This window comes from Anser anser (genome assembly GCF_964211835.1).
Source record: "Anser anser genome assembly, chromosome: 5".
In the NCBI taxonomy this organism is placed as follows: Eukaryota; Metazoa; Chordata; class Aves; order Anseriformes; family Anatidae; genus Anser; species Anser anser.
In genome coordinates, this window is record NC_139725.1 from 42,872,554 (window position 1) to 42,898,082 (window position 25,529).

At 48.3% G+C, this 25,529-nt stretch overlaps 1 protein-coding gene across 2 annotated transcripts; it reads right to left on the minus strand.

Moving 5' to 3' along the window:
• Window positions 1-530: 530 nt before the first annotated feature.
• On the minus strand, window positions 531-25,464 carry NEK9 (NIMA related kinase 9). 2 transcript variants are annotated; one of them, XM_083839400.1, is made up of 23 exons: window positions 25,176-25,464; window positions 24,922-24,951; window positions 24,070-24,247; window positions 20,940-20,995; window positions 20,005-20,075; window positions 18,081-18,186; window positions 15,290-15,421; window positions 14,289-14,399; window positions 13,638-13,702; window positions 12,638-12,688; window positions 11,334-11,526; window positions 9,937-10,081; window positions 8,896-9,096; window positions 8,515-8,561; window positions 7,515-7,670; window positions 7,028-7,136; window positions 6,276-6,437; window positions 5,715-5,885; window positions 5,422-5,481; window positions 4,675-4,865; window positions 4,286-4,450; window positions 3,427-3,639; window positions 531-3,036 (listed from the first exon to the last, which is right to left on the minus strand). In XM_083839400.1, exons 1-23 carry the CDS (start codon window positions 25,362-25,364, stop codon window positions 2,914-2,916), a joined length of 2,925 nt encoding a protein of 974 aa, XP_083695526.1. In that variant the 5' UTR covers window positions 25,365-25,464; the 3' UTR covers window positions 531-2,913. The 2 variants fall into 2 exon arrangements, with proteins under 2 accessions (XP_083695526.1, XP_083695527.1); XM_083839401.1 differs by lacking the exon at window positions 24,922-24,951.
• Window positions 25,465-25,529: the final 65 nt, after the last annotated feature.

The window sequence follows — 25,529 nt, forward strand, 5'->3', positions numbered from 1 at the left end:
ACTTTCTGATTCTCTCCAGTGCCCGAGTCTCTAAAGCAGCTCTACCTCTCAATTTACTAAAAACCCTCTTAAGGCATTTCACAATTTACTCAAAACCCTGGTAAAAAGCCAGAGCCAGACGTTAAACACAGCGTGCAGTTTGCTGAGCAGGTGTCAGGCAGGTTCTCACCTTCGCAGACCGCAATGCTCAGTAGAAGCCGTTCAAGAGAAACAGGTGCTTCTTCCCTGTGAGCCTCTCTTCCTGTTACTCATTTCCCACTTGGCACTGAGACTGCTGAAAAACCACACACAAAGGCCCCCTGACGTCACTAGGAGGAGATGCAGCAGTCAAAGAAAAGCCTTTTTTTGTTGTTGTTGTTTTGTTTCGAAGGGACACAGAACCTGACATTTTTTCCCATAGCAAAGAACCTGCAAGCCCCTTGGCACTCTAAGAAAAAAAAAAAACAACAGACAATGCCTTGAATCCATCTGATCATATACGAAGCATTTCCCCTTCCCCCTCTGAAAAAAAAAATCAGAACACGGGAGAATGAGTTTAAACATTTATTTAAACAGAAACTCCAAACCACTCCACCCTTTAACCTTTCAAAAAAAGACAATGACAAACTAGTTTTCAGCCAGAGTGTCAGAGCAGGCATAAGTTGTGTTCCACTATAACAACTCAGCAGCAATACTAGCAGGAGACTGACACGTACGGAGCTAGCGCTGCAAGAAGGGGAGAAGTCAAAGGGGTTGGAAACTGCTCAAAGGCACTTCTGCCCACTTGCCCTTCCGTTTTCAGCCCCAGACAAAGGTGCTGGCTTTAAACTGCTTTTTTTTTTTTGGTTGCATAGCTGGCTGGTGTGAAATCTGTGGTCTGTAACAGGCACAACCTGGATAGCGTGAACCCTCTAAGGCACATATGAGATTGCGGAGGCCAGGGCAGCCTCTGTCGGGGGCCCTGCTCCTCCACCAGATCCAAGGGGAATCCAGTCTGTGCACCTAGCTTCCCACCTGCAGAGCATTGAGAAATGAGGATAGCAGTGCACTGCAGGAGAGCGACTCCCATCAGCTTGGTGCTTGCTTGTTGGACACGGCTCAGGCTCAGCTCTTCGCTCCTCCAAGGCACGGCCGCAGCGTGCCCAGCTCCACCGCTTCCACACGCAACAACCGCCCTCAAGCTGGGCCCCTAACCTGAGAACTGGCTCCGACGCACGCGAGGGGGAAGGAGGGCAGAGTCCCGAGGGCAACCGAGCACCGCGGCCACGCCACCTCCCAGCAGGGCTGTCCTCCTGCCGCCGCCACCCTGCTGGTGGCAGTGGAGGGGCACGCCACTACTGCCCGTGCCCTGGACGCTGCACCGTAGAGACCGCGCTGGGTTTAGCTCCGAGATTCTAGCAAGAGGCACTGGGGAAGTATTTAAGGAGCGTAAGTTACAAGCAGAATGCTTCGGCATCCACCTCTAGAGAGAGAGGGGGAACGCTGGCTCCCAGAGGACAGTCTCTCAAAGGAGGACGTCTAGGAGAGGTGACAGGGTAACCAACTCCAACTGACCTAAGGCAATTCTAGCGACGTGCCATCGATGGGGACGGTTTAAGTCTAACGAAATCATAACCCCGCTCTCACTGCAAAGGTGAGAGGGACTCAGGATTCCTTAGAGGCTTCCCGTCAGGCGGGGGGAGGCTAGCTGCTCCCAGGCAACCTACCGATCCCAACAGCTTAGCTCAAGATCAGCTTGCTAAAAAATTTACGGGAAATAAAATTTACCTCATTCTCTAATGGGAAATGAGGAAATCCTGAGCATCAGACCATGCCTCTTCCCATCGCCAATTGCCTTGGGAAAGCCTCTCGCTTCTAGAAAGAAGGTGAATTCCAGACAGGGACATGATCATTCGTGGTCATGGAGGAAGGCTGCATCCTGTGACCACGGCATTAATGACCTATTCTGGGTAGGAAAACGCATTCCAGCTTCATCAAAACATCGAGCGGAAAAATACCGATTCTTCCCACACCCACATCGGGGGCTGAGCAGAACAGAAGCCAAGCAGGGAGCAGCTACAGCCTTACGCCAAGAAACCAGCAGCTCTGGCACCCAAACCAAGCTGACAGCTGGAGCAAGAAACGTGTCACTTAGTCTGAGGACCAGACGCTCGTCATCTGGTTGGGAAGCAGGTGGTCTGGAGCCGAGCGCCAGAGATCCCATCTCATCAGTCCCTGCCGCAGCTCTCGGAAACCGTGCCCAACTCGCTCATCGCTGCCTGAAGTTGGAAAGCTCTAGGCACCCAGAATAAGGCCCTTAAACTCTGTCTGTGCAGGCCACCGGACAGAGGCCACAGCTTCTCGTGGCCAGAAGCTGCGCCTCGATGCCTGGGACACGCTGTCTGCCGTTATCTCCCTCGCGGCAAGATCCCCACTGCCTCCAGAATGAGATGTTCTCTGCTCCCTCTGCGCCGCAGCGGAGCCGCCTCCCCTTACTGCCTGGCAGGGAGAGGATCCTAGCCCCTCGCCCCCTAAAGCCAAGGTGGCGAGCGTTAGGGTTCAGCCAGCTTCAGTACGAAACGCGCCTCCTCCTCTCACCTAGAGATGCGGTGATGAGTACACTGGGGTCCCAAAGGCAGCTCCCAGGAAGCAGTGAAACAATGAAAGGGCCACAAGCTGCTACTGGAGCCGTAACGGGGCCGTTCTGCCTCACGTGCAGAGTTAACAGGTAAGGTACAAGAGGAGCTGCTGCCGCTTCAATCACTGAGCTGGCCGAGAGCTCAGGGGCCCTTCCCCTCTCAAACTCACTCCTAGTTCATATCAAACGTCCGTGGGTGCTGCTCTGGAGCCTCCGGCCTCGCTCCTTGTCTGCGAGTGACCTGAAGCCAGGAAAGCCGCTCTCTGCATTCGGTTAGTGTGCTGTGAAGTTAGATGGATCCCAGTGGGCTCAGGAGACTAGAGGCTGGAGCGGCACGAGTCCGTTCCCAGGAGACACCAGGAATCTGAATCCAGGTCAGGTTTCGGATCCACTTCCGTCTCCTCTTTGGCTGTCTGGGTTCCTTTGGAATGAACCTCCACCTGCCAAAACACACAGCAACTCTCAACAGCTCCGGGACTAGCTGCAAACAAGCTAGGAGCTGCACAAGGCACGACTGCTGTTCCCCACAGCCATTTGTGACTCTCCACAACATCTGACCGCCTATCCCTTCTCACCAGCAGAAATAAAGAGGAATCCCAGGTCCCTCAAGGACCGGCATGTCCTCACCAGAAACCAGCTTCTTGGCTTCGTTCTTGTTGTTACTACCAGAGCTGAATCAGCAGCTCAGCCAAGAATCAGGCACGCTATTCTATCTACTCTTAAGAGAGGGGTCTGTTCGGAGCTGCTTCCTTCTCCACAGTCTACACAGGACCCAGGACCAGAGTACCGAGTCCTGAGCGTGGATGGGCACCCAGGTGGTGGGTCCTCACCTGCTGCATTCCCTCTGTCCCCCTGCAGAACCTCTGGAGCTGGGCACTCAGACGAAGGGTTTCCTGCTGCAGCTTCTTCTGGTCATCCAGGCACTGTAAGACCAGGCCTCGGAGGTGCGCCACCTCTGCCTGCAGAGCGCTGCACATGCAGCCCGCGGCGGGAGGCACAGCCTTTCCTTCACTGCACGGCACGGCTGGACTCGGGCAAGGAGGCTGCAGAGACAAGAAGGGAAGTCAGGCTGGGTTTGGGAGGGAGGCAGGGAACCTTTACGCCACTTCTGTAAGCCACGAGAAGAAACCATGCAGAGGAAATGTCACCCCATCTCAGTTTATGACTTCCCAAACTTCTAGCAGCCAGGTCAGCAAGCTACCAGTCATTATGTCATCGGTACAAAGTGACATTCTTCTTCCTTCTGGGAAAGCTGGTCCTCTCCTCCCCAAAATCCATCTGGTCTACCTCCCTCTCCCTAAGCCTGGGATCTGCACCTCCTCTTGGGACAGAAAACCCCTGGAATAAGGTAGTCTCACAGGTCTCACAGCAATTTCTTATGTCAGTCCCTCTTCTATCTCACAGCAATTTCTGCTTTTCTCTTTTTTTAATCATATTAACTGCATTTTTCCATAAAACTGATCTAATTATTTGCAATTTGACCAAGGCCCAGCTTCATGTCCTAGATCCCCATGAATTGTTATCTTTGCAGCACTGTCTCTGTTTATCAACAACCCTCTTTTCCTCACCCAGATGAATTAGGCCAATCCAAGAACTCTTCCCAGCTCTCCCCATAATTCAAACACCACCATTTATGGTCCCAAGAGCTTCTGGCTAAGCATTCACTGCGAAAGACCTGAATACCATTACCCAGTGCTCTGTTTTTGGCTTGTTGAACCCAGCAGGTTCCTCAGGGGCCACTTTGAGTCCTTGAAGTTCCTGGTAAGGGAGAGTCTCCTTCTCAGGCTCTGAAGACGCCATGCTCATAGGAAAAGGGCTGTCAGGCATTGGGATGAATTCGGCATTCTCCAGCTCCTGGACACACCAAAGCAGGACTGTTAGGTATGTTCCCCTTCTCCTTACTGGCCTAATCAACCAGTGCACCAGTACCCTCTTGTGGTAAAAAAGGAGCTAGGCCTAAAAAGCTCCCCACGCAGCACAGATCTGAGAACAGTTTCTGAGCATGCCCTACAGGCAGGGCACTTGCTCTTCACCAGCCTCAAACCCCACTTTAGGACATTTCTGAGATACCACATTACCTTCCTCAGCCAGCCAGGGCAGGAGCTGCTGTCACCACTGTTGCCTCCCTTGGCTTCTGTGGTGCTGATCCAGCCCCCCATCCCCCGGTCTGCTTCCATGGTTCCCCGAAAGCCTCCGCTGGGATCCGGGGTCTCTGCTTCACGTTCGTTTTCCTCTTCCTCTCCTCCTCCAGTTGTGCAGCTCTGAGTCACTAGCAAACAACAGCGACAACTTTACATTTTCCCACCCCTGCTGCTCCTCTGGTGCCAAACCCAATTTGGAGCAGAGAAGATGCAGAAATTAGGGCTGCAAAGCCATAGCGAGAGTACGTGCTGGTGGCATCTCCCTCAGCAGCTGCTTATCTCCTACCACTCCCTGCAGGCCTCCCCAGAAGGGCCTGTGCACAGCGGTCTTTTGCAGCGTCTTGGCCCCAGCCCTCCCACAGGTCCAAGGAGCGGGACTCCATCTCCGCAGCAGCTGGCACATAACGCCCCTTCTCTTATCAGCCCCCTTCAGCAAATTCCTCTCAGCTTTTTCTGGTCGAATCAAAGATTCTCAGCTCCAAAGGCCTCACTGCATCCATGTACTTCCTCCTCTGCTTCACTTCTCTCCTTCCCCCCAGCTTTGGGCCTTCCTCTCCAATGCAGAGCAGCAATTACTTTTCCTCCCTCTGAGCTCTTCCGTGAGGCCTTTCTAACACGGAGCTGCGGAACCAAGCTGACCACCAAAGTAACTTAAAACGCAGCTCCCCGGGGCAGGTTACTCACCAGTACCGATGGACAGGCCGCTGCTGTTGGAGCGGATGGTTTTAGAGTTCAATACCTTTTCTGCAGGGGGAACAAACATCATTTCAGTTAGAGAGCCATAAAGAAAGCAAAGGAACTCCTGCAAACAGCACACGACAAAGGCGGTGTTGTCAGACCTAGAGCTCCGGGCAGCTTGGCACATTTCCCCAAAGCCACCTGGCCCGTCCCCGGGCAGGTTTTAGAGTCTAGCCCCTGGCAAGCAACACATCATCATAACCAAGACCCCCCAGATTTCATCCCAAACCTACACTTACCAACCACGATGATGGTATGCCAGCCACGGCATGACAGGTCTGGAACGTGATGCAACGATCCAAATATTGGCCGAGGCCACGAGGTGCAGATATCCGAGCCATGCGCTCTCTCAGTCGGTGTCATCGCCAGGCGCCCATTCCCTCCGTTACCCCAGGCGAAGATATGGTTGTCTGAGGAGAGAGAAATTCAGGAGACTCGATTCACTTGCTCCCTATCAGCCTGTAATCGTTACAGGGATCACAGCCCCTCTGCTGTAAGTGCTGTCCCAAAGCATTTGATCTACCAGCTCCGTTTTGCCAATGGGAGGACAAACTGACAACAAATCTAAGAGGCAGCCTCCAAGCCAGCACTCTGCAGCCCAAGGGATAGAAAATGCTTGCTGCTGCACCAGGACAACGCAGAGCCGGGTCACAGGCAGTCCCAGTCTAGGAAGATTTCTTTCTTTTTATTTCAGAGCATTGCTGTGGAGGTGGCTCAGGAAACGCACAGTGGGAGCCCGTTAACCACCCTGCAGATCTAGTCCCAAAGACCCCACCGCAACCTCGTAAAGACCCACTCACCGTCAGTAGCAGCTATGGTGAATTCATCGCCGCATGAAACCCTGATCACCTGCTTACCCCCCAAGGGGCCTGCCAGCAGGTTAATTCCCAGGTGCTTCTTATAGTCCCCAACACCAAGCTGTCCGCACTTGTTGGAGCCGAAGGTCAGCAGGCGGCCTCGCTCTGAGAGGAGGAACGAGGAGACAGTCACAGCGAGGGCCCGACGTGGAAGCAGCCATGCACGCAGAGAGCTAGCAGCAACAGCCCCCGACCAGGAAGGTCTCTGCTGAGAAGCCAGCCAGGCTGGGAGGGAACGGTGCCAGCCGAGAGGGACGGCTGCAGCCTGGGAACACCGCCCCAGTTCCTTCTCCCTTTGCTCCCCTGTTCTGATGCTGAGGACTGGGACTCCTCGCAAACCTCTGACTGAGTTAGGCTTTGCCCAGGTGACACCAGTCATAAACGATTCCTCCACTATCCCAGAGGATAACGGATATCCCATAATTCTCCCCCCATTTTTTTTTTCTTAAAAGAAGAAAAACAGAAAATGGAGGGTTAATCCAGCAGCTGATGCTTCTGCTTCAGCTGAGAAACAGATATGCTTGGTTCCTGGAGCAGGCACGAGCCCCACTGCCAAGAACATAACCTTCAGTGTCAAAGGGCTGGCAATCATAGCATTGATAGCACTGCTTCACCAAGAGAAGCCAGGCTGCAAGGGCAAAGGTGATATAAAGGAACAGGCAACCGGTATTCATTCCTTAACGCATGTGGCTCACCATCAATGGAAGCTGTGTGCGTCTTCCCTGGAGAAATGGTTCGGATCTTGTAGAAGGAGAGCTGCTTGGCCAGGGTAAGCGAAGTAGCATAGGGCACCTCACAATACGTCTGAGAACGGACAGAAGGGTGAGCACAGGGCGAAGGACCACGCATTCGCCAGCTAAGACCTACTCAAGCAGGTCTTGGCAGACCACATTAACCTAGACAGTCCCAACGCAGGTATGGGAAACTTCACGAGTGACATGGAACCTGTCCGAAGCTCCCCTGGAGCAGCTCACTACCTGTTTCACTACCTCAGATCTGGCACAAGCCCACACGGCAGACAGGAAGCTGAGGAACAATTTGCCTCTCCCCCCAGTACCAGCACCCATTGTCTTTTACTGGAACTAACAAATTGGCACTAATCTAACGAACTGTCACAAGACCTTAATTTCCCTATACACTACTGACTGCTGGATGCTGAAGTCGGGTCCCAAATGCACTTACATCATGGTTAATTATCCCCGATGTGCACTGATTCAGGCCCAGCTTGTTGAACTCGTTGAGTCCGCACGCCAACACTTTGCCTGTCTGGGTGAGCAGGAAGGTCCCATCGCAGCCACAGTGAACGGACACAATGGTCAAAGTCTTTGGAACATCCACCTGTGCGGAAGAAACACATCCTGAGAAAATCAAAATGCCAACACCTACTACACAGAAGCCAGCATCGAAAAAACATACTGGGTTGGAAAGCAGTGGTTCCGCTAGTCTGAGCACTAACAGCCCCTAATTCTATTGCTTTGAATAAAAGTGTAAGAGCATCTTAAAGTTTGTAGCGTACTGAAGCGCTGGTAGCAGTGCAGAAATTCAAGGCATTCTTGACCTTGTGTGCAGACACCTCTGAGCCAGCAGAGGAACCAGAAGTGTGGTGGAGAGGCATCCCAGCCAGCTGGGGTCTGCAAGCACCAGACCCAGGAGGCAAGCAGGGCTGGGTATGACACTGTGTGGCTGCAGATATTTGGCTACCAGGCACACCTTTCCTGGTTTCTAACCCTCAGCGGGTTAGCTTACCTCGATTATCTCTTGCACTGTGTTTCAAGAGGGTTTTTACTTTGAACTCATCTTATTGAACTCATATTATGTGAAATTCAAAGACTCACAGTTGTTTGCAGTGCTGTGAGTTTCCTGTACAGACCTGAGGCACACAATTTAGTACTTCCTACTATGATTTCTAAAATACTAAGTTCAGCATTTCCAGTTTCAGCTTGGAGATCAGCTCTAAGTCATCATACTGGCTAGTTTGGAAGAAGCACATCCCTTTGCCATGATCTCTGGGGACAAATGAAGCAAAATGAAGTGAAGGTAAAACCCTTGCAAACTCTACGATACCTCAAAAACAAACAAACGAAACATGCCCGAGCCTCAGGCAGCTAATATTTCTGAACAGCAACTAATTTGGAGTTATGCCCATGCAGATTTTGGGAAGGAGCAGTCTCAGGAGCTCTACCTTCTGAGGTGTGTAGTGATCTTCTTCTGAATCCAAGCCCAAGCGCCCTGCATCAGTGAAAACAGACCAGTTAGAAATGGCCTCAGAAGGTACCCACCCGTAAGAACTGGTATGGTCTCTCCCTGGTTCTAAATCTCCCGACAGAACTAGAAACCTGCCCCCTATACACATCGCTGCCTGCCAGTCCTGAAGGCAATCTAACCCCACTCACACAATGACTGCCCTATCCACAAGGAATTCCTGTTCATTTGGGAAAGTCCCAAAGAAACAATGTTCTTTGTCCCCCAGCACATCAGACAGCCCTCACCAGGCCCAGCACTGCACACCTGCGCCAAGCTGCTGTCTGGAGCAGCGCCTTTATGTTCCAGGGAAACACCTTACCGTACTCCCCACAGCCCCACGTGTAAACTTCTCTGTTCCTGGTCAGCACCGCCACGTGGTTATCTCCACACGAGACCTGCTCCACGGGGTTGGTAAGGAAGAAGTCCAGCTGCAGGGGCTCGAGTACTTCAGAGCCATGAGCCTTGTCAACGCCAATGCATCCGTAATAGTCTGAGCCAAAGGCATACACCTGGCCCTCATCTGCAGGAGGCAACAGAAGCTCAGTCAGCACACAGAGCTTGTATTAGGCCGTGCATTAACCTCTTAGGACATGGCCAGAGCAACCTATTTTCTGTTACCACCCTCGTTTTTTGTGCAGAATAATGTCAGCAGGAAGCTATGGAGTCTTTTCTTGAGGACAGCAGGATGGATGACCATGCACTACAACCTGCACCATTTTCAGGCCACCAGTGTCAAAAAACAAACCCTCAGGCAGAACCTGCCACTTTCTGTTACAGAAACCCACAAATTGACATGTGGCTCCCTAAATCACTCCTCCAGCACACTGAGCACCTGAGCTCAGCCCTGGCAAGCCTGGGCTTTCCCAGCACTGGCAAAGTAAGCTGGAAAATGACTAGTTGGTATCTCAAGCTTTCTGAATTAAATAGCGAATCTTGGATACATCTCTTCTTTCATCACTGGGGGGCTTTTTCACCCACACATTCCAAAAAGAGTTTCAAACACATTTGCCATCTCGGATTCAGGCCCCCCTGCCTTTAATACAGAGTATGTGTGGAGGCAACATCCATAGCATTAAGAGCAAGGACTCTGCATGGCCACGAGGAGCTGTGCTCAACACCCATCTTCATCACCAAATAGGGGTGCATCCTTTGGAAAAAAAATACACTCAGACTTCTTGGGAGTCAACATTTTCCCCTGTACAATAACATTCATCTATCTCCACTACTGCATCTGTGCTCTACAAAACTGAACGGCAGGTAACATGTGGAACTTTCTCCTTTTCTCCTCATCTTACTGTGAAAGCAAACAAGCCCGCAGCAGAGCAAAGCGAGGGGATGGCGGTCCCCTCCCAGCTCTCACCTGTGATGCAGACTGTGAAATCATCTCCGCAGGACACCTGGCGGATGGCTTTTCCTTGAAGCTTCTCCACGTGCTTTGGCTGTCGGTAGGACGCTCTGTCTCCATGCCCCAGCTGCCCGTGCAGCTTGGTGCCCCCCTGCATATTCTGCAAGACAAAAACATCTGGTAAGCATCCACAGCTCCAGAGAAGGTGCCAATAATCACAACACCTCCAAAGAGCAACAGAAGACAGCAAAGAGCAAGAGAAAGCGTTAACTACTCTAGGGAAGAGACTGCAAGCTATGTGCAATAACAGCAGGCAACATTTTAAACAGCAGCACAAATTTTCAGGCAGTTGTGCACTAATGACTGATGTGGTGTCAGGACAGCAGCTGGTGGGTTCAAGCAGAGGTGAGGAATCCTATTCTCATCTGCCAGGCTACAGAATCCACTTCTCTGCTGCAGGACTGCAATTCATCCTTCAGCTTTTTAATCTACGTTTCTAAATTCTAATGGCTGCAAAGAAACCTGTAACATTAAACAAATGTCACCAAAGTGGCCAGATCTACCAAGTCTACAGAGAAAAAGAAAAAAAAAAAAAAAATCAAAACAACAACTTTGAGTAGTGTTGAAGCTGAAAATAGAAAATTAATAACCAGCTCAAAGTTTTCAATGGCCATTCTTGTAGGAACATCCATCAAGTGACACTAAATTGTTCTCTTCCTGTTTGGATCTTTCTTCTCTTACCCATCTACTAGAATTTTCTGGTCTGTCTTAACATATTCTGTATCATCACTGCAAAAGCCTGTGTAAACCTGGAGATGCAGAGTACCTCCACGTCACTGACCATCTCAGTCCAAGACTGAGCTCAGTTGTTTTAAATGCATTAGATGCCACCACTTCGTTCACTTTAAGCTACTGCAGAATTTCTACTCATAATAAAAAGCAGATTTGTTTCGTACAAGACAGCTCTGGTTTCATCAATAAGTTGCTTCACAGATGACATCTCTATTACAGTGAAGCCACCCATCCCAACCCTCCTGATCTTGAAAAACGTTCCTCAAAAATATACAAGTCAACAGATACAAATCCTCCACTGCATTTCTAGTAGTCAGGAAGGTGAAGAAGAGATGTTTAGCTCTGTGTCTGGGCCTACGGGCCCACCACCGACAATCCTCAAGTGCACAATCTCCAATACACCTCCTGGCACGATGGAAAACTTCACCCAAAACCACGTTTGTCTTGGGAGACTGAGACTTGGGTCAGTGTCGAAGCAGATGGCCTCCAGCAGTGCCCACTGCCATCAAATTTCTCCTTTTCCATGCCGCGCTTCCATCTGATTCTACCATGAGTGGTGAGCGGTGGATCAGGACTCTCCCCCCCCCCGTTACCCCCTTCCTGCAGTTCCTCTCACTTACCACCCAGGTGTAGAGCTCCTTCTCCACTGTCACCACAGCAAAATGAGTGTTACCCGCACACACCTGGCGTGCGCTGCAGCCACTTTTGATGGCATCCAGCTTCTGGGGGGTGGACTTCCCGCCCCCCCAAACATACACCTCACTAGTGCGCGAAGTCACCACTGCAATGGGAGCCTCGTTCATGGTACTCGACCTGCACAAGGAGCCCCCCACAAAACACACACGCTTTTAGTGATTTTGAGATCACTGTCATTACACAGTTTCCTACTGCTCTCTCCCAGTTTCTAAAAGCCCAGGCTGCAGCCCTTTGCAACCATTCATGGTGTGTATTTCCACAAAATGCTCTCTTTGTTCTGGTGCCTCAACTGCTATAGACAGGCTCAGAATCAAATATGTCTCAGAGCAGAAGAGAAAATAGGTTCCAGTGAGCATTACAGGAAACCTACAGTCCAACTGAGGTCATAAAAAAAAGCAAACACCCGGGCTTTCAGTGAGTGGCCATGGACTTGTTCTCAATTCTGAAAAAAATAGTCACGAAATTTTGCTCAAAAACCAGAAACATCCAAAAGCTGATAAATTCCCTCTATCTCCTCTTTAAATTACAGGCATTCCATCTGAGGGAAAAATTTAACTCTTCAGTGCAGACAGGAACCAATTGTAATCAAGTAGTTGTAATCAAGAAGTTGTAATCAAAGTAAACAGTTTGTGTGCAACCCGTAAGCTGGAACAACCTCACCTAAAGTGCTCGGGTAGAATTTGACCTTTTTTTCCTGATAAACTTGGAAGTACTATCTGATAATTCAAGAGATATATGTCACATGTATGCAGCTTTACATGTCACAGAAACTATCTGCTTCATGGAGCAACCCCGCTTACAGTCCTGTTGGGGACTGGATAGAACCTCTGCACATATCCAGTTTTATGAAAGATATTCATGTTCATTTCATAGCCAACATTCAGACAGTTATATTTCTCCTGCTCAAGGAAATCTGCCTGAAAGGAGGGATTTACGTTACAGCCTCAGATATGTGGGCTGTGATGACTACATCCGCAGTAGGGCAGATTACAGCTGTGTGGGACCTGCTGAGGTAAGGAGCCAGCCATACATAGAGGCAAGATATAAAAGGCAGAGTAAAATGTGGGACAACAACCACATAACAAATTTGTCAAATTCCTAGCATTTAGGGATCTTCTAAACAACACCATCCCATTAAGGTTGCCACAGACTAACACTCTCGGCAAAGTTCCTCTCTGGGGAGCTGTTCTATCCCGACTTCCTTTCAAACATATGCCCAAATAATTACCTCGGTCGCTTATTTGGCCCATTAAGCAGTGTGACTTTCTCTTCCATCTCCCTGCCAAAGGACAAAATACATTTTAGGAAACAGCAACACATCTCCCAAAGCAATTTACTGACGAGCAGCATACACAGTCTGCTTTCCTCTCCTATAAAATGCTGCTCCCTCTTGGAGGAAACGCGGCAGCTTATTGCCACCTCCTAGCAATACACGAAGTAGGGCAGAAGTAATGTGCCATTAAAGCTAACAAACTTCCAGGAGTGCAGAGGACAAACTAGATAATTACCAGAACTTGACCAACCAATACTTATATTGCATTAGAATGATCTTAAAAGACTACATATTATCAGGATTTGGGATTTATGTTTATATAGTACACGCAGCAAGACAAAACTCAAACTTTGCTACTTGGTGGTCACCAATCTCAGCATAAAGGACTAAGCCTTTATGCCCTCCAGGCAACCAAAGTGGGATTCAAACAGTCCATAATTCTGTTCCACCATTCATAAACAGACAGTGTGTGCAGGCTGGTTGTCAAACTAAGCTAAAACGGACCACTTTCCATGCAACTCCATGCTCAGGAAAAAGGAGGGATGGGAAAAAAAGTGCAAGTGTCTACACTGTACAAGACATATATTATGAAAGGCCTTTTTCAATGAGCATGTGAGGACCTAAGTCTAACACTCCATTCAGGGACTTGAAGAGCAAGAACCAGCGTTCCTCAAAGGACTGTCAGAAAGGGCCTCAAGGTTCTCAGTACAACAGCTTCTGAGACAAAGGGTGCAGAGACCTCTCACGTACCAACCAGACAAGGATTGATGAGGAAACAAGACAGAAAAAATGCACTTTTTTCCTAAAGAGATGAAATGTACTTCGACAACTGCCTCGCATCAGGCCAAATTAACTTAAGAACTTTGCTTCAAAATGGTAAATGCTACTGGTCTGCACAACCCCTTTCTGCCACCCGGCTTGTCCAGGTTTCAGGCAACACCATCCATCCCGTTACCTCCTCCGCTTGCTGAGGATGGGCTGTTCCAGCAGTTCATCTGCAGTAGGTCTTTTCTCTGGATCCTGAAAGAGGTGAGCAACAAGTCATTCTCTAGGGAACGCTCATCACCTACCGTGATGACTGAACCTTGGTCCAAGGTTGCACGGACCTTCTTCCCTGGCTCCTTTCAGAAGGGAAAGGAACTGGTCAGATATTCGGAACGAATAGGGATAAATGCCAGGCATGTGCAGTACAGACTTCCCCACTCTGAAGGTATCAATACTATGTTTGCTTCCAAAAAATTGAATCTCTACAGAAACCCAGAGTTACAGTCAAAAAGCCAGAACCTTAAGCGGCTGTGCTGAGATGATGCTCTCATCTCCACAACACTGCGTGAGAAAATAATTGCTTCTGCCAGCCTGTACGATAATTGTAATCAGAGCAAAATCAGCATCCCTCCAGAGCCTGCAGGACTGAAAGGCAGCTTGAGATGATGCTCTTATAGAACCGGAGGAAGCCCAACCTTAGCGATGCCTCAGGCCTCATAGAAATCGCCCTGTATCAACAGCCCTCATGCTGAAACAGGCACATCATTCCCCTTCACACCTGAACTGCGTGGCTTAGGAAGCTGGGCAGCGGTTTCTGAAAATTAAGAAGTATTTCACCAACCTGATCAAGGCAGGAATGCACCATCTGGATTAACTCCCGAGAATAGACAGTGGAATCAACCTCCATGGCGCGATTCCCCTGTACAATCTTCACACAAAGGTTCAAGGGATTCTAGGCAAAAAAACAAACAAACAAAACCAGAAACCATCAGTTCTCTGATCAGAACACATCCCTCTTCCTCCCCACCTAGGAGGTTCTCCAGAATCCTGATAATTCCTGCAGGAATGGTACCCCGATAGCTAGGACTTGGTGGCAACATCCAATTTTTCACCAAATCCCCTGACAGCGGAAGGAGGACAGATTCCCCTCTGCATGCAAGCTCCTACATAGCATATTGCCATTAAAACACCACACAGCGGCACAGTCACTGCTCGCTCAGTAGCCGTGATGAGTGGAAGTCAGAAAATGACGTATTTTCCCATGACTAAGAGCTACAGAATCATACACTATGTCAGCCTGCAGCTTTTCCCACCTCATGCCACAAGCAGGCAAATCACATATTCCAGCCAGCAACGCTCCCTTTTACCGTTTCCCTGCCAGCCTGACCACTCTTCTCTTGCACCCAAACTTTGGGAAAGGGCAACAGGACTAAATCCTATGAAACTTGAAGGCAGGAAGTTTTCCCTACAGAATGTTGCACAGAAAATTCACAGCTAGTAACGCTTCGGAAAAACAAACAAACAGCCAGCCCTACACAATCACAAACTTCCCCCTTGTGGAGGAACGGATGTTTCACTCACAACCAGGATACAAATTAGCACCGTTTACATTCTGCATCTGGTAAACCCAGAGCTGCAGACAAGGGGGGGTGTGGCAGAGGCCACAGAGGCACCTGGAGTGCAGGGTAGAGGAAATCTTGCAGACAATCTCTGGCTGTTGTTGGCAATCCCAAGCCACTGTTTTCTTAATCAGCAGATTTAAACAACAACAAAAAAAAACAAGTGTATAACACAGGGTGATAAAAACAAGGTTATTCAGTCCATCCTGGTTTGCAGACTTACAGTAGCATCAAAGGTCCTCTTCAAAGTAAGAAGCTCAAAGATGACACAGCCCACAGCCCAGATATCTGATTTGAAGTTGTACTTCACACCCTGGCAGAGTTCTGGGGACATGTAGTAAGGAGTTCCCACCAGCTAGAAAAAAAAAAAAAAGGACATTTGAAAATCATAAACAATCCAGCATCTTTCAATTCTGAAGCTCTGCATCCATCCTGATCACACAGGCCCACGAGCATCAGGGCTCAGCACAGCCCTGACACGCAGCACTAGTGACACAGGTGACTCGCCCCACCAACACGTGCTGGAGGGATGGGAACAAGCACGTTTCTTCCCTTCTCATCCACAACCCTGGGCCTGCGTTTCTTAGAAGCTCCCAGACACTTGTGCTCAGATTCTGATGTGGCACATACTTCTCAGTGGAGCAGCAGTCACGACAACACGGCAAGGACTTGCCCCTCTCTTACATATACAGGCAATGAGAGGTATTTAAAGGCAAACAGGGATTCCTGTACTGACCAGATACACAGAAACCCCGACAAGAGGTTGATGAAAAGGGATCCTGCAGAGATGCCAGCCCATGCCTATGGAGCCTCTCTGATCATAAGGCACTGCAGGGATAGAGACCACTGTCTTTGACCAAAGTTACTTTGGGGTCAGTATCTAGAAAGCTGGCTTGGGTCCTACCTGAAAGACTTCCACTTCAAAAGTGGGCTATCCTGAACAATTGGTTTAAGTAAATCCAAAAATGCCCCAAATCCAAAAACCCAGCACTTAGAGAACAGAGAAGCCCTTCCAGCTACAACAGAAATAGTGGCAGAGCTCAAAGTCACAATCAGGAGATATAGAAAGAGCGTGACAAAAGGTGTAAGAATGAAGCTGTCACGAATGGAGCTCATTTCCTAGGAAGCAAGCAGACAGTGAACTAAAGTGAAAAAGACAGAATTTAAGAGAGGAGGAAATATTTATAGTTGCCCTCTTCAACTCTCTGAGCAAAGCTCCAAGGATTACAAAGGCTGTGGCTTTCATTAGACTCTAATAGTACACCTGACACCTAACGGGCACATTCCGAATCTGTCGCCTACCTTCCATTTCCTTTTACACAGCATGACAGCTACAGAGCTGCACGAGTCCTAGCCACAGGAAGGGTTAGAAACCCAGCTAGCTGGAATAGCATAGGGAGAACTAGGACACTGCACCTACACTGTCCTGTGCTTAAAAAACGTGCAAGACGTTTTTCTGTATCTTTCCTGGTAACTGGGAGAAAGGGGGGATAAGTTAAAAGTGATCAGTTAGTAAGCAACATGTATGCGTTTCACAAAATCATAAAGATATAAAAATTTTATAAAATCGTAATTTGACCATTACAATTACAAACTTTGTAATGAAAAACAGTAACAATAACTGGTTTGCACTCATTTTGCAACATATAACTTCCTGACTCCATTGGTCATTACATCACAAATCGAAGAGCCAGCCTACAGCACCAACAACATAAAGATGGTTGAAAGTATTTACTTCAAAATCTTTCATTAGTGAAGAAGGAGGGGGAAAAAAAAGCTCATAGGCGTAGATAAACATACATAACACAGGCAAAAAAAAAACACCAGGAAATTTATAGCACAGATGACAGTTCCTCTGAGAGCCAGAAAGCCATGAAAAATGTGATGAAACAGAAATGGTTTTGCTGTAGCCCAGCTTAGGAAGTGCTTTATGCAGTAGCCCTGAGTTCCCATTTACCGTCCGACTGCACAATAACGTTCATATTCTGGAAGGAAGTTGGCAAGTGTTTAACTGCACATCCTAACAGAACACCGATAGCTCGCGTTAAGTCCAATTATAAGGCCTGGTAAAGGGAAATGCAACCTGGCTTGCATCCTAAACTGTAATAAAAGCCTTTAGCAGATAGGAATTCCAGACAATGCCTTCCTTTCTAAGCCCAGTGCTCAACTACAGAAATTAATGGAGCTGAGAAATCTAAGCTGAGCCTTTCAGGTACCTGCAATACAGCTTATCCTGTTTCATAACTCTGGCTGTGAAACTGCTTTCTGGAAGGGTCTGGAACTAAGCCAAACTTGACAGCCTTCTGGTAGAATTAATCTCCTGTGCAAGCTTTGTCTCCCTCCCCCCCCCCCCCAAGAGCATTACTAATAAACTATGCTAACTATCTCGTTACCATAAGAAGCACATGTGCCTATCTTGCTTCTTTGTAATTCAGTTCAGAGTCTAAATATTAGAGAGATAGGAGGCACGGTGCAATCTCGGGCAAACACAGCCAAGCAATCTCAGACCCAGCTGAGGCAAAAATCCCCATTAGCACTGCAGCATGACCAGGTTAACTTAACTTGCTAAGATGGGCTTAACGAGCACTGAGGGAGAGTTTACTGATGTGACTATGCTGCTGTGTGCCCTCTGATACCACCACCTTCATCTTACGTAGGCTCACCTTTGGAACTCCCGTACTAGGTACCAGGGAAAGAAGAAGAGTGCTCTCTAACATAGTTATGCTGGCTCTGGTACGATTTCAAGCCCACAGTGTCACTTATCTTTAGTCTGCTGTTGCTTTGCAGACAGATAGACCTCCAAAAGATAACCTGGGAGCAAGGATAACTGTAGGCTGCAACACATCAGCAAATCTGCCCATGTCAGTGAGATAAGTTAGGTAGAGAGGAGAAGGAAAAACGGAATACAAGCAGCAAGAAAGTTCAGCATTCCTGGTCTTCTGCAAGGCATGCAGAGATGAAAGGGAAAACAACAAAACCTGCTGGGTTCTGCACAGAAGGCAGCAGATACTCACGGTCTCAGCCATGGAGTACTCAGAGTTCAGCTTCTTCGCCAACCCATAGTCTCCCAGTTTAATCAGGTTTGCCTTGGTTAGGAAGATATTTAATGTCTTTATATCTCTGAAAGGAGACAGAAAAATGCAGATGTTAAAAATATACTTCCAGATTTCATAGTTTTCCACACACTCCCCCTCCCCATGAGGTAACTTCTGCTCTAACAGCAGGCTCTCACACCAGCAGCAATCTGACCCCAGCTACTGGGGCAGTAACTGGAGTTACCCACAAAACACAACACAGTCTAAAAGGTTCAGGCTTTCAGACACCTACATAAAAGCCATGAGCAAAGATGGTTCTTTTCCTCCTCTCAGTCTATTCTCAGTTGAAGACCATTGAACAAGTCTTATTTTCCCTGCTTTAATAAAAGGACCCAAGCCAGGTGTCTCTGAGCTCACTTAAAAACATGTATGTATGTAGGTGTGCAAATAAAAACACACACACACGAGGTGCGAAACAGATGTCACTCTAGATCTTAAGCATAACATCCCTCTACCTCACACCTCAGGAACAGCTCTATAATTACAGCATGATGTACTATACCCCAAAGATCAAGTCTGATGGCCACAAAAATGTGGAACACCAAAACTCATTGAAAACATTTTGTCCTAGAGGGAATAGCTTATACGTAGATTCACAGATCAATACAGAGAGGAAGCCCCCACAGCATGATATGCTTCCCATGGCCGATGCTTCTTAACACCCCCTTTTCCTAACGTACCATCAACAACTTCCCAGTGCAGATCAGGACAACACCAAGTAAAGCAGCACTTTGCATTCATCCACTTGGGGCATCGCAAAGTCCTGGGTCACTCTGACAATGTCTGCAGCAGAAGGAAATCACTGCAAACATTTAAATAACCGTTCAATTCATTGTTAGGGAAGGATTTGGGGCCACGCATGTTCCTAGACCACGATCCCTGCTGTGAAGATGGGCACCAGAGGTGATAAGCAGGAAATTACAGCAAAGCAGGACAGACACGACATCCGCTTTAGGCCAAAAGCATAGGCACTGCTTTGTGGAGTGTAAGGTACCAACTCTTCGTTATCAAGACTTGCTAATTACGAGATTGAGAATGGCAGCAGCAAGGATGCTGTCTCAAAGAACACGTCCTCACACGGTCACAGAAAGACATTGTGCAGCACGCAACCCAGCCTTGCTGGAAAGGGCTGTCTGTGTGCGGTACTCCCAGACCCCCACAGCTTCCTCACTCTGCCCATGCACTGGGCACTCGTGGAGCACCCATAAGCAATGAAATTTACCCCTTCCAAACAGGAAAAGCTAACTAGCTCCTCATCAAAATCTCAGAGTCAGTGTCTAAATTACCACTACCTGCTAACAAGCTATCATTACTTCCTTAAATAACAGGCCAAACACATGGGATTTAGCCAAATTTGGGACAAACCTTCACCCGCGTGATCTTATAGCAAAGCATCAATGCAGAGTCTTCACCCTCCTCACCCTCCAGGAACTACATAAGGATGTACGCGACAGTCTGAAGCTATTACTTGTGGAGCAGGTGGGAAGTGCCAGCAGTAACTGTTCTTCCTACCCACTTTAGCAAACATCGTTTATGTGCTGTGGCAATAAATGGCCAAATTATTCCATTCCCATATGGATTAACTCCTCGTTCACAGAAGTGCAAAGACAAGCATTCCATTTTCAAATAAAAGACTTCTTCCATGTTTATTACATTACTGTTTCTACCCCAATAAAAAAGTCTTTACAGAAGTGATATTTAGCATCTAAACAGTCCAGCTATGCTCTGAACAGAGAAACTGTTTCCTTTAAACACAGAAGCAAAGGTTACTCAAAGGAGTAACTTACATCCAGGAATGGCAAGATGAGATCATTACCTCAGCTTTACTCCATGCCGCACTTACCTGTGAAGAATTCCTGCTCGGTGAATGCAGCTCACAGCTGAGGCAATTTGAAAGAGATACCAAAGCACCATCTGCAAAAGTAAGAATAACAGGGAGGCTCAAAAACAAACAAAAAATCCCAACATCCCTGACACAGAGAGGCACAGCAAGAAGACCTGACCATACCATTTAGATTCTCTTTAAGGAATATGAAAATGTGTCATTCCCTTGAGAATTTCCTGTTATGGAAATTTCTGAAAAGATATTCCAAAATGTGGCTTGGTCTAGTGTCATTCACAGTGCCTGACCTGATAAACATCACTGAGTTCAATAAAAAAAAAAAATTAGAAATGACTGCTACTGATCACATGGGAAAGATCTACAGCTGGGGTCTCTGGAATTTGAACTGTGACCATTCAATATTCACCATGAGCCAGAAGGCCTTAAAATGCTTTATATAAGATAAGTGTAATCATCAACCATCTCCATCATGAGGTGGAAGCAGACAGCAGAAAATATGTATAGAAAAAAGAAACAAAAGAAATAGGAAAAAAAAAAAACAAACAACAAACCATGGTGAGACAGGTTCAAAGTAACAACTCTGAAAAATAGAAAATGGTTAAGAGACAAACAGTGCCAACCATGAATAAAGATTTGAAAGTGAAATTTTAGCCAAGATGATAAGGTGACCAAAGTCAGTTGAGCTATTTAATTTTTCCTCCCTTGGAAATTTATGCCGTCTAGAGACAGCCAAAAATGAAAATAAAAAAGTTTCTGATAGTCCATAAATATCTGCAATACTTAATAAGAGAGGAAGGATGGCAGCCCCCAGATTTATACAGAAAATTTCTAAGAGCAATATAGGAGGGAAAAAAAAAGTAGCACACTCATATAACCAGCCAGGCACCCAGAACATTAAGCAAACCCCACCGCTCCCTCAAACCAGTCCAAATTACCTCTTCTTCAAATAACTTGTCTTTCTGCCGCAGGATCTTATCGTAGAGGTTCCCTCCTGTAATTATAAGTGAGTGAGAAAGACAGAAAGGACCATCTTAGTTAATGGCAGCAGTTACTCCGCTAGCTACTGCTGGAAATGCTCAAAACCCACAAGAGATCCGATGAATCAGTACAGCTCTGCCTCCTTACTCTGCACTTCAACTGGTCAGGCACTCACAAAACTAAGTTCTTCTTCCACCTAAGAACTTCACTAGCATACCTAAGCTTGAGCAGAGGTGATTCTTTTTCTAACACCACCATTCAATACTCTGAAAAGTGAATCAGTAAGGTAGGCTAGCAGTCCCTATGTTTTTTTTCCAACCTGTCAGCGCTTCCTGGGATATGCAGACATCTAGAACCTGTACATCAAATCATGCGAGACTTTGTCCTGCTCAGCAGGAAAAAAAAAAGATAGTATATTAAAAAGAAGCACCAAAACAACACAAGTCACAAGTCTCTGAAAACACAAATTATTGCCTTTCCCCACGTACTGCCCAGCTCTGACCTGCCTCTCCATCTGCGCTGCCAAATAGATCGATGAAGAAGTCGCAAAGTGTTGACAACAGCAGCGCGAGCCACAGAAGCCTGAAGGCAGCAAACACAGCTTCCTCTGGGCACCTCACAGCTTCAAGACAGAAGACTGAAAAATCAAGGAGAGCTACAAGAAATGATGCAGGGTGCTGTAGGCAGTGAGACTCCCTGCCAGATTAGCATCTTACCAGTAAATCCCAAATCTCTGGTCATATCCTGTTGCTATTCCATTTCCCCATTACTGTATATTACATCCTACCAGTAACAGAACACCAGGCCCTTGCCCATTCCCACGGGGACAATACAAAGCAGCTTCCTGCTGCGTATCTTCCACCGGTCTGTCAAGTTGTAGAAGTCCAGAAAGGGTGGCAATGGCTCCTCTGCCTCCTTGAGGGACTTTCAGCACTTCCACATTAAGAAGATTTTTCTGATATTCTGGTTAAGATCCACTTTGCATAATTTCTTCTCGTTCTGCCTAGCTATAATCTTCCAACATGCTTTTTTTCCAGCCTTATGTTCACGCTTGTAAATGATCTACGAATGACTCTTCACATTCACAATTTAACCAAAGTATTTGCTGCTGCCTCTTCTCATGAACCTCTTTCCTTGTGATTCAGACTACAGTTTTTTAGCAACTTCTGTTCCTCATCTGATTTTTTTTTCATCTTTTTTCTGCTTTTCTGAGCCAAAGTGTAGCACACCAAGTACTACATCACCAAAAACCTACACAAGGAGACGAATTAGCTCTTGACTCAGATAATCAATACCTCTATGCACACATACTGAAAGAAAACCAAATTACTTTCTTTTTTTGTTTCATCTAATCACATCTAAATTTTGAGACTGTTCTCTCTTCAACAGATGTTTTATAGAATACTTCTCCCCAAATCTCGTTCAGATGTATTCAATTATGTTATTTCCATGATCAATCCGAGTCTTCTGGCACCACTATATACAGACAGAACTGTACAGAGGTCAGTAATTCAGCTTTCTCACCTGTAAAATGGGGCTAATATCTACCTGGATCTGAAAGGCTTTCCCAGATCTCCAGAAAAAAAAAAAAGTGTTAATCAAACAGTAAAAACTCTGGATATTTAGCTATACTTTTTGTCCCTGCTATATTTTTGGATTCTGAGAAGTGCAACTAGTCCAGCCTTACTTTACGAATCACAAATTATCTTGGGCTTGAACACTGTAACAAACAGAAATGCATACTGTGGCAGATAAAACTATTAAGAGCAACCCTTGGCAAACATGATAACCTCTTTCTCATGTCCCTACTTCTGTACCACTCGGACATATTCAGGTAATGCAGGCTATATACTCATCTCTTGGTTATTGTCCCAGGGTAAAGCAGCAGTTTAGAAACACTGACACACACGTACAGGCACCAGAACCACACACCCTCTCTCCATGTCCTCCAGCGAATTTATAATGGCCCCAAGCGTGCAGTCATTTTGGGGCAGGGAAATAACCCCCAGAGTACTCCTAAATCAAAGAGCTAAAGCATCCCTACTCTTGCATTCGAGTCCACCCTGCATAAAAAAACGCAGTGATCTTGGAGGTCTCTTCCAACCTAGATGATTCTGTGATTCTGTGAACTCGAGAGGCAAAACCAGCTTTGGCCAATGTGTCAGCCAGGGTGTTTGACAGGTCTGCCATCCTCCCCACCCCCAGCGGAAGCTGTCTGTGTAAGGTGATGACACCACGTCGGCAGTCTTTGCCATCAGAAAAAGCTTCTGCTGACAACCCGAGGCTTAGGGTAACCCCGAGCACGCACAGGACAGCTGGCCAGGTGCGCTGTCCCACGTGCCCCAGTAGGAAGCAGGCTGCAGGCCTTGGTAGGTTCCCTGTTCCAGGGGTATCGGCTGAATATTACCTCTTCTTCCAGCTGTCTAAGGGCAGCTCAGACCCTCACATCAAGTCCTTCCAGCTCCCCAGCTGGGACTGTTTACCCTGCAAACTCCAAATGACACCATCTGATCTGCTCTCGGATGAAACCTGGAAGTTTTCTCCACCACCAGAAGGACTGGATTATTATTATTTTTTTATTAGTAAGCATAGAAGCTGACAGCGTAAGACGGGAAAAAGTCCTGATTGTGGTGTGCCAACAGATTTTCAAGCTTAGATTTATGATTGCCAAATGAAGGGGTCTGCTTAAGCAACACTGCTGAAAACCAGCCCCGCTCTGTACTGGCAGAGAGACCCAAATATCCCCACAGTCTCTTCCCACCGCCCTCCTACAAGAGGGAAGGAAGGCACGTTAGAAGCGTACGCCAGCAGTAACCCACTACCCCCACTGCACCAGCTACTCAGAACATGCAAGAAACCATTTACTGCCTGAAATGCCTGCGCTAACTACTGGGCTTTTCTTGTGCACCTGAGACACAAATCAATCAGAAGGATTCTCAATCTCTTCTTCCAGAGCTACGCAGCAGAATTCACCTCCATTCCTCCACTCCCCCAGGGATACCCCAGCAATACTCCCTGCAGGCTCTGGAGGAGGGTAACTCAGAAACGTAGCAGCCTCCTGTTTGTAAGTGGGAGCAGGGATCTCACCATTACAGTACTCCAGCTCAATCAGCAACGTGGTGTTATCCATGAAGTGATTGTAGTACGCAATGATGTTCTCATGCTGCAACAGAGCAAGGATAACGATTTCATTCAAAGCATCACGACGCTCCTTTTCTGACAGACGGGTCAGGTCCACCTCCTTCCACACTACAAGTGAGTCATCCTGAAACACAAAAACATCTTTTAATTAAAAACACACTACTCCGAAGAGAACAACATGTGCCTTTATGGCAGGAAATTAAAATTTCAGGAAAGGCAAACAGGCTTTCCTGCCTCTTAAAGGTTTCAGACAAAGATTCTTCACAACAATAAGCTCCGAGTTTTTCTACTTATCGCTAGGAGTAGCGGCCTGAAGCCGTTTTTCTAGCTGGCTGGCACTCCTTTTGAAAAAGGGAACAAGTATTCCAGGGAAGGGATGCAGAGTTTGTTTTGTTTCAGTGAAGACCAAACGTACTGTGGTTCGATAAAAGGGCAATACTACCATTCCAACCCTCTATTTACAGGATGTTGTACGAGATCCCTAGCCATACAAGTACCCACGTATTCCTAAAAAACTGCAAGGGAACGAGACCAAGTTTGGCTTGCCCCTGCTGGGCCCACCCATGCCTTTAGACACGCTTGGAGTGAATTCCTAAGGGGACCTCGGGGCTGGCGTCCCCCAGAGAGCCCCCAAGAGCTCCCCGGGAGCCAGGACCAGCGCTGTTCTGTGCCGGGCACTCTGAAGCACGATGAGGGCCGGGCCGGGCAGCACGGCGTGACCTGGGAGCCGCGGGAGGCCCGGCTTTTCGGCCAGCTCCGTCCGCTTACGCTAAAGTTACGGTTCCGCGCGAGAGTTACCTGTATGAGGTGCCCCCATGTCCTCTGTGACTGGAAGAAAACGCAGAGAAACGAGCAATCTATTAGCGTCTGCACCGCCGCGGCGTCTCCCTGCGACACCCTACGGGGCCGAGCAGGGGGCGCGCGGGGAGCCCCGGGCCCACCCCCCCGCACCCGCGGGGCCTTCCTCGGGGGCAGGGGAGGAAGAGGAGCAGCAGGAGGAGGAGGAGGAGGAGGAGGAGGAAGGGGGCAGGAGGGGCCCGCCGCCGGCCTACCTCGGTGCGGCGGTACAGGGTGGCCTCGCCGAAGGCGCCGCGGCCCAGGATGCGGATGGGGATGTAGTGCAGCTCCTCCTGCTCGCCCGGCGCGACGCCGCCGCCGCGGGAGCCGGCCCGGCCCGAGGACTCGCTGCCGAAGTCGGAGCTGATGGAGTCGCAGTGCCGCTCGTACTCGCCCAGCGACATGGCGCCGGCTCGGCCCGGCCCGGCCGCTCCCTCAGCGCGGCCCCGCGCGCCCCGCGGGCTCCATCTTGGCTCCCGCCGCCGACCCGGAACCGCTCCGCCCGCAGCCCTGACCTCCCCGCGGCCGCCCCCGCCGGCAGGGAGCCCGCCCGCACCGGCACCGGCAGG